This window comes from Vulpes lagopus, chromosome 10, assembly GCF_018345385.1.
Source record: "Vulpes lagopus strain Blue_001 chromosome 10, ASM1834538v1, whole genome shotgun sequence".
NCBI lineage: Eukaryota > Metazoa > Chordata > Mammalia > Carnivora > Canidae > Vulpes > Vulpes lagopus.
In genome coordinates this window covers 90,254,309-90,262,960 of record NC_054833.1, presented here as the reverse complement: position 1 = coordinate 90,262,960, position 8,652 = coordinate 90,254,309, and the positions used below count along the sequence as shown (strand labels likewise).

Below are 8,652 nucleotides of genomic sequence, written 5' to 3'. Positions count from 1 at the left end.
TCAGAATTTCTAGGGATGGGTCCTTGATCTTTATTGTACAAATCTCCCCAGCAGATTTTGAAACACAGGGAGGGTGGCGAGCCTCCACCTCAGACCACGGATTCCCATACCCCGATTATCGGGAGAGTCACCTGGGACGCATTCGCGACGACAAAAGGCAAACTCCCAGTCCGGCCCCTAACACTGGAAGATTTCCAGAAATCTGCAGCTTTGGGAGGGTCCTGGGTTTTGACGTGTTTACTCTCAGGAAGGACAGAAGGTCCCCCCCGGCAGCCACGGAGGCGGGCTCCGCGCCGCCCAGCTGTCACCTGCGCACCGCCACAGGTGCACCGTGCTCCTGCGCGCATCCCCTCCTCACGGAGCCTCAGCTGAGCTTCCTCCCGCCCGGCGAGCACGCTCTCGGACAGCAGGGTCTAGGTCCCGGTGTAGACGGCTCGGAGTCCATGTGGCCCCGACATCCGTCGCGGACACGCCTTAGGAAGGCCAGCTGTGGGTACCCAGCGCGGCCGCCGCGGGAGGGATGGCCGCGTGGTGGCGCCCAACTCGCGCGAGACTTCGTCTGGACATGCCCGCACCTTCTTTGATGCCCCCGGTGACGGAGAGGAAGTTCCGGAGAACCTCAACGCGCAGACGTGACACGCCAGCCTCGCGCCAGCGCGCCGTAAGTGCGCAGGCGCGCCAGCCGTTCTCTTTTCTGCTCTTCCTTCTCCCGGTCTCCAGACGTCAGCGGCCGTTGGGTCCTATGTCGCGCCGGGCCCTCCGGAGGCTGAGGGGGGAACAGCGCGGCCAGGAGCCCCTCGGGCCCGGCGCCCTGCAGTTTGTCCTCCACGATGACGATGATGCGGAAGAAGAAGGTCCAAAGCGGGGTCCAGGTGGCCGGCGCTCCCGGGGCGCAGGCAAGGAGGGCGTCTGCGTCAACAACCGGTTCGAGCTGGTGAGGAACCGGGCTGCCGGGGGTGGGGGCGGTGGGAGGGGGCGGTGGGAGGGGCGGGGCCCTGATGTCACGGGGGCGGGGCGACTCGTCTGGGCCGCAGCTGGGCGGGGCCAAATCGGCGAGTGGGGCGGGCGGTGTGGTGGGCGGAGCTACGTCGGTTCGGGCTGCAGCGTGGAGGCCGGGCGTTGCGTTCTGGGCCGCCGCGGAGTGGGCGTGGTCGTGACGCCTTGGGGGCGGGTCCGCAACCTGTGGTCGGGGTCTCAGGTCTCAGGCTTTGGGGGGCGTTCGCTTTAGCTTAGGGTGGGGCGCTGCGTCCAGGGAGCACTTGGGGGTCCGGGCCCCTATAGACCATCTCGCCCCCTGCTCGCGCCCCGGGGCTGAGTGTTCTGCTTGCTTCTCGCTGCGTCCCCTGAGCAGGTAGATGGTGGATGTGAAGCGAAGGAGTAAACGCCCCCTGGGGCTTCTTCAGCTGGCCACAATCAGTATATGGGCTTGTGCGTGCATCGTTTTCGTCTGGCTTTTCTGACCTCCCTGTGCGGGCAGAGTGTCCACGGTGTGCCCCACTGGTTGAACAAGCCGCAGGGGGTCTGAAGGTGATGGGGAAACCAGCGACTCTTCTTTAGCTCGTTCTTGGTCTTGGATTGCACCCAACTTTAGGTAAAGTTGACAAGTTAGGAGCCCATCATAGATGACAGGGAATGTGGGTGGGCTACCAGTTCTGGAGTTTGGTTCCGAGATTATCGACCTCCCCTCCAAGGTGAGAGACGGCCTTGCGGTGGAGTCTGGGGTGGTGGTGGGACCAGGCCCTTTCTTCAGATTCCCTGCAGTCTCCTTTTTCCTGTTCTGATCCTGAGACCAGAAGCAACTCCCTCCTTTCTACTCTGTTTATTGTCATGCTTCCTTTCTTTTTTGACATTTTTATCATAAAAAGATTCAAACATGTACAAAAACAAGAGTAGTATTAACCTTCTGTGCTTATCTCCCAACTCCCACAATTGAACACACAGCAGGCTGTCTCCCCAGTATTTCTATCACATCCTGTGTTCTTAAATTTGCCAGTCATTTTTCTGACTTCTCTCAAAACACCCAAGTCTTCTCCCCCATCTCACTTGTTCTTATCAATTTGTGCTGTATTCAGCCATCTCCAAGGACGTTTGATTGTGTTGTGCTTCCTCTTTCCCATATACCCCAGATTTGTCATCTTTAACAGCCATAGCTTTTCTTTGGAGGACATTTACACATTCCAGGCACTGCTGTTGTACCACAGGATTCTCGTAGTCTGGGAAGGAGGTCATATTGTCCTTGTGAAACGAGGTAGTAAGTGACACCTGCAGAGTAAATCCAGGCTTTCTTACTTAAAACTTGTACTCTTAACTATGTTATGGTATTTTTGGTATAAAAATTTTATGGTATAAAACAAATTTTTTTTTAAGATTTTATTTATTTATTCATGAGAGACCCACAGAGAGAGGCAGAGACACAGGCAGAGGGAGAAGCAGGCTCCATGCAGGGAGCCCACTGCAGGACTCGATCCCAGGATCAAGGGATCATGCCCTGAGCCAAAGGCAGATGCTCAACCGTTGAGCCACCCAGGTGTCCCTGAAGCAAATGTTCTTAATGTTCCTGTTGAAGAAGAAAAGAGAGTAAATGGACAGGGGGGTGGGCAGAGTGTTTGCAAGAAGTGGAAAAAGTGTGAAGAGAGTGCTTACATGTGAAGGGAAAGAAAGAATACTGATGTGGACCTCCCTCCCCATGAGATCATGTCAGTGGGACTCACGGTCTGTACCTGTTCAGGATTCTGCTGTCTATGTGTTCCCCTGTCACCAGCTCAGGTGTCCTTCCTGGTCTCGGGATTCATACATCCAGCTCAACATTTGTCCCTTTTTAGACCTTTCACAGATCTGTCAAACCCATAGTGTCCAAATGTTAACTGCCTTTGCTGCCTCCTCCAGCTTTCCCTGTCTTGGTAGAGGGCATTTCCATTTTGCCTCTTGTCCATGCTGCAATGTGAAGGCATCCCTGAGTTGCTTTTTTTCCTCTCACAATCTACGCAAACCATTGGGCCATCCTGTGGCAGTTCCAAGTGCAGCCTGTGGAGGGAGAGCATTGCCTATGGTTCGAATCATCACCGTCCTTATACTCAGTCCTGCTGCACCTCTTGTTCCTTTGCAGTCTGAACACAGCAAGCACAGTGACCCTGTTCGGCATGTGTCTGTCCTCAACCCTCCTTTCTTTATAACCCCCCAACGGCCCCATGAGCTCTTCTACCTCGTTCCTTTATAATCTTGCTTTCTATGCTCTGGCCATGGTGATCTGTCCTCCTCGCCATCTCCTCTGCCTTTAACACCTGTATTTAGGTGTCATGTGGCTCACTCCTTCTTGACCTCAAGTTTTGGTCAGATACCACTTTCTCAGTCTTGCTTCCCCTTCCTACCTGCTTTAATTTTTTTTTTTTTAATAAAGATTTTTGGGGGGATCCCTGGGTGGCTCAGTGGTTTGGCGCCTGCTTTTGGTCTAGGGCATGATCCTGGAGTCCCGGGATCGAGTCCCACATCGGGCTCCCTGCATGGAGCCTGCTTCTCCCTTCTCCTGTGTCTCTGCCCCCCCCCCCCATCTATGTCTATCATAAATAAATAAATAAACAAATCTTTAAAAAAATAAAGATTTTATTTATCTGTTCATGGGAGACACACAGAGAGTGAGGCAGAGACACAGGCAGAGGGAGAAGCAGACTCCATGCAGGGAGCCCAATGTGGGACTCATTCCCAGGTCTCCAGGATCACACTCCGGGCCGAAGGCAGCACTAAACCGCTGAACCACCCAGCCTGCACCCTACCTGCTTTAAAAATACACTTACCTTATCTTGGGGCACCTATGTCAGGTGGCTGAAGGTGGCTCAGTCCGGTAAGCATCTTACTTTTGATCTCAACTCAGATCCTGATCTCAGGGTCATGAGATTGAGCCCCATGTCCTCAGACTCTGTGCTCTGCGGAGAGTCTGCCTGAAGATTTTTTTTCTCCCTCTGCCTCTTTCTCTGCACTCACTCTCTAAAAAAATATATCCTTAAAAAAAAAAAAGTACAGTTACCCCCTTATTCCCATTTTCCCTTCTCTTCTTTCTCATTTTTCCCTCCTCCCTACTGAAGTATAAGCTTCTTGGGAATAGAGACTTTGCTGTTGCCTATCGTGTTTCTGCCACCCTGTGTCTGGCACCCAGATATGCAGAAAAGTTACTGCATGAGTCAGCGTTTCCTCTAAGAGGACCAGCAGGTATTGTCTCCAGCCAGAATGTTTGAATACAGGCTTTGGAGACAGAAGGACCCAGATTTGAATCCTGGCTCCATCTCTTCAGAGCTGTAAGAATGTAGATAAGATACGGTCTTACTTCATGGGGTTGTCATGAGTGATACATGAATTAACATGTGTAGCCTTTAGCCCAAGCTGGGCATATAGTCAACACTCAGAAAATACAGATACTAAAAGCCAAGTGAAGGGTGCAATAGAACTTAAGTAGAAACGTGACCCTAAGTTGTTTACTTAGAAACATTTCCAGGGGCCAGCAATGCTGTCCTACAGAGAAGAAAGAGCAGAGAGAAGCTCTCCTTTGTTAGTTTATAAATTTATTCTCAAGACAGGCTCTTGGGTGAGGTTTTTTTTGGCCTTAGAATAGAAATTTTTCCTATTTCATTCAGAGTAGTTTTTAAAAACCAGCTTTATTGAAGTGTAATTTATACATGATAAATGCGTCTGTTTTAAATGTATAGTTCAGGTTTTGCAGCATAGCATACTGTGCAGCCTTTGAAGATGACGTAGAATAGATATTCAGTATTTGGGGAGAACTACTTTGACTATCTGTTAAAAACCCATAAACACACTTTTAAAAGATCAGATTAAAAAAAAAAAAAGATCAGATTTTAAAGCACTGAGAAATTTTCCCTCTAAATGAGGAAGATCAATATTTTATAAAGAATTGCATTTAGGAGATCCCTGGGTGGCTCAGCGGTTTGGCGCCTGCCTTCGGCCCAGGGCGTGATCCTGGAGTCCCAGGATCAAGTCCTACGTCAGGCTCCTTGCATGGAGCCTGCTTCTCCCTCTGCCTGTGTCTCTGCCTCTCTCTCTCTCTCTCTCTCTCTCTCTCTCATGAATGAATAAGTAAAATCTTAAAAAAAAAAAAAAGAAAAGAATTACATTTAGCCTGTAAGCAACTCTAGGGCTGGGGACACTCAACCCCATGCAGTTGAAAATCTGCACATAACTTTTCATTCCCCCGAGCTTAACTGCTAATAGCTATTTATTGGAAGCCTTATTGATAACATAGAAATCTATTAACATGTATTTTGTATGTTATATATATTATATATATATAATATATACAAGAAAATGTTATTAAGAAAATCATATGGGGGAGCACCTGGGTGGCTCAGTCAGTTAAGCGTTCAACTTGATTTTGGCTCAAGTCATGATCTCAGGGTCATGGGATCGAGCCCTCCACCAGACTCTGTGCTGGGCATGGATCCTGCTTACGATTCTCTTTTCCTTTGCCTCGTGCTAACCTCCGGTCGGGTCGGGGGTAAGAAAGTCATAAGAAAAAAGAAGATACATTTACAATACTGTGCTGTATTTATTTTTTTTTTAATTTATACATAAATTCACATGCATAGTTCAAACCTCTTGTTCAAGGGTCAACTGTATGTGCATATGTCTGTCTGTTTTTAGGTACAATATAATGGCCATTCTCTGAAAGCAATTGCAATGAATCTGAATTGTAAAATTATTAGTTTTTTAAAGATTTTATTTTTATTTTTAAAGATTTTATTTATTCATCAGAGACACAGAGAGAGAGAGAGGCAGAGACATAGGCAGAGGGAAAAGCAGGCTCCGTGCAAGGAGCCCGACTCAGGACTCCATCCCAGGACTCCAGGATCATGCCCTGGGCCGAAGGCAGGTGCCAAACCACTAGGCCACCCAGGGATCCCTGAATTGTAAAATTAAATAAACCAGACTTCATCCAGAATAAGTCTCAGTGATCAGGATGCTCGTTTTTTTGTTAGTTTTTAGAGATTTTATTTATTTATGAGAGACAGAGAGAGAGAGAGGCAGAGACACAGGCAGAAGGAGAAGCAGGCTCTCTGCAAGGAGCCCGATGTGGGACTTGATCCCACATCCCAGGATCACACCCCGAGCCAATGGCAGGCACTAAACCACTGAGCCACCCAGGGATCCCTTTCTAAGATTCTTCAGATTAAAGTTATGTCACATCATTTCTTTTGTCCTCACATCTGTAAGATTATCTTTAGCAAAATTAGTATCTCTTAATGCTGCTATGAGTGAGGAAAGAATTAAAAATCCATATTCCAATTGTGTAATTATTTGAACAGTAGAAAAAAAGTTTGCAGTGGTTCTAGATATCTGCTGGATGTATAGACAGATGTATAAGGCTTTTGAAAAGCCCGAAGCAGGATGAACATAAGGAAAACCACAGCGGGATCCCTGGGTGGCGCAGCGGTTTGGCGCCTGCCTTTGGCCCAGGGCGCGATCCTGGAGACTCGGGATCGGATCCCACGTCGGGCTCCTGGTGCATGGAGCCTGCTTCTCCCTCTGCCTGTGTCTCTGCCTCTCTCTCTCTCTCACTGTGTGCCTATCATAAATAAATAAAATAAAAAATTTTTTTTAAAAAAAAAAAGGAAAACCACAGCAAGGCAAATCACGATCAAATTGTTGGAGCCAGTGGTAAAATTAAAATCATAAAAGTAGTTGGAAAAGAGACACATTATCTACAGTGAAATAATGATATGAATGATCCTGACTTACTAGATACAGAGCAAACCAGAAGGCAATGGAGCAACATTTCTGCAGTGCTAATGGAAAAAATGTAACCTGGCATTCTATTCCCAGTGAAATATTTTTCAAACATGAGCGTGAAATTAAAAAAACAACGATAGGGATCCCTGGGTGGCACAGTGGTTTAGCGCCTGCCTTTGCCCCAGGGCAAGATCCTGGAGACCCAGGATCGAATCCCACGTCGGGCTCCCGGTGCATGGAGCCTGCTTCTCCCTCTGCCTATGTCTCTTCCTCTCTCTCTCTCTCTCTCCCTCTCTCTCTGTGTGACTATCATAAATAAATAAAAATTAAAAAAAAAAAAAAACACAACGATAACTGGGTAGCCCCGGTGGCTCAGCAGTTTAGCGCCACCTTCAGCCCAGGGCGTGATCCTGGAGATCCAGGATCAAGTCCCACATCAGGTTCCCTGCATGGAGCTTGCCTCTCTGCCTGGGTCTCTGCCCCTCTCTCTCTCTCCTCTCTCTCTTTCTCTCTCTCTGTCTCTTGTGAATAAATAAAGTTAAAAACAAACAAAAACAACAATAACCATCAATGTGAAGTAAAGATATTTTCAAATAGACAAAGGTTGAGAAAATTCATTGCCAGAGTCATACTAAAGAAATATTAGGCCTGGTGGCTCAGTGGTTTAGCACCTTCAGCCCTGGGTGTGTTCCTGGAGACCCAGAATCGAGTCCCACGTTGGGTTCCCTACACGGAGCCTGCTTTTCCCTCTGCCTGTGTCTCTGCTTCTCTCTCTCTCTCTATGTCTCTCATGAATAAATGGATAAAATATTTATTTTTTTAAAGATTTATTTATTAATTTATGATAGACAAAGAGAGAGAGAGAGAGGCAGAGACACAGGAGGAGGGAGAAGCAGGCTCCCTGCCAGGAGCCTGACGCGGGACTCCATCCCGGGACTCCAGGATCGCGCCCTGGGCCAAAGGCAGGTTCCAAACTGCTGAGCCACCCAAGGATCCCTGGATAAAATCTTTAAAAGAAAAAAAAAAAAAAAAAGAAAAGAAAAGAAAGAAATATTAAAGGAAATTCTTCATTCTGAAAGAAAATAGTGCCAGGTGGAAATGTGGAAGAATGTGAAGGAGTGAGGAATGCTGGAAATGTTAAATATTAGGGTAAATATATAATGTTCCCTAGTTTTTAAATTTCTTTAGAAGAAGATTGGCTCTTTAAAGCGAAAGTAATAGTGTGTTATTGGGTTTACAACACACCAAAGTAGAATGTATGGCAGTTAATTGTCCTTAGAATGGAGGGAAATGTAAGCATGCTGCCATAAAGGTCTTATGTTTTTATATGAAATAACACGAGATGCATAAAAGATGCTTATTGTAAGTTTACAGCAAGTACTGAAAATAGAAAGCAGACATAGTCTGAGGTTAGCTTAAATGTAGACAAATAGATCAACACAACAGAATCAAGAATTCAGAAATGGGTTTATGCTTATACAGTCAATTGATTTTTTTTTTTCAAAAGCAATTCCATGAGGAAGGTAAAATCTCTGTAACAAATGATGCTACAGTAACTGTATGGAGAAAAATGAACTTCAATCCATACAGTCCCCTCACACAAAGCATACTCAAAATGGACCTTGGATCTCCACATTAAAGCTATAATGCTTTTAGAATAAAGTGTTGGAAAATATCCACATGACTGAGGTAGGCTAAGACTTCTTAGACTAGGTCCAGGAAGCACTAACTAATCCTAAGAAGATTGAGAAGGTAGACTTCATCAAAACTTAAAACTTTTATGCCCATCAGAAGATGTAGCTAAAAATATGAATAGGCAAGCCACACACTGGGAGGAAAAGATCACAAGACATCTATGACAAAGGATTTGTATCCAGAACATGTCTGAACAACTCTTATAAGTCAGTAAGAAGTCAG

At 46.8% G+C, this 8,652-nt stretch overlaps 1 protein-coding gene across 8 annotated transcripts in view; it reads left to right on the top strand.

Moving 5' to 3' along the window:
• Positions 1 to 618: 618 nt before the first annotated feature.
• TCF25 (transcription factor 25) overlaps positions 619 to 8,652 on the top strand; it is a 32,768-nt gene continuing 24,734 nt past the window's right edge. For 4 of the 8 annotated variants that reach the window (XM_041770723.1, XM_041770724.1, XM_041770722.1 and 1 more), the window contains exon 1: positions 619 to 934. In XM_041770723.1, coding sequence (XP_041626657.1) covers positions 743 to 934 — 192 coding nt within the window. In that variant the 5' untranslated portion in view covers positions 619 to 742. The remainder of the gene's footprint in view (positions 935 to 8,652) is intronic. The other 4 variants (XM_041770725.1, XM_041770727.1, XM_041770726.1 and 1 more) reach the window with 1 other exon arrangement.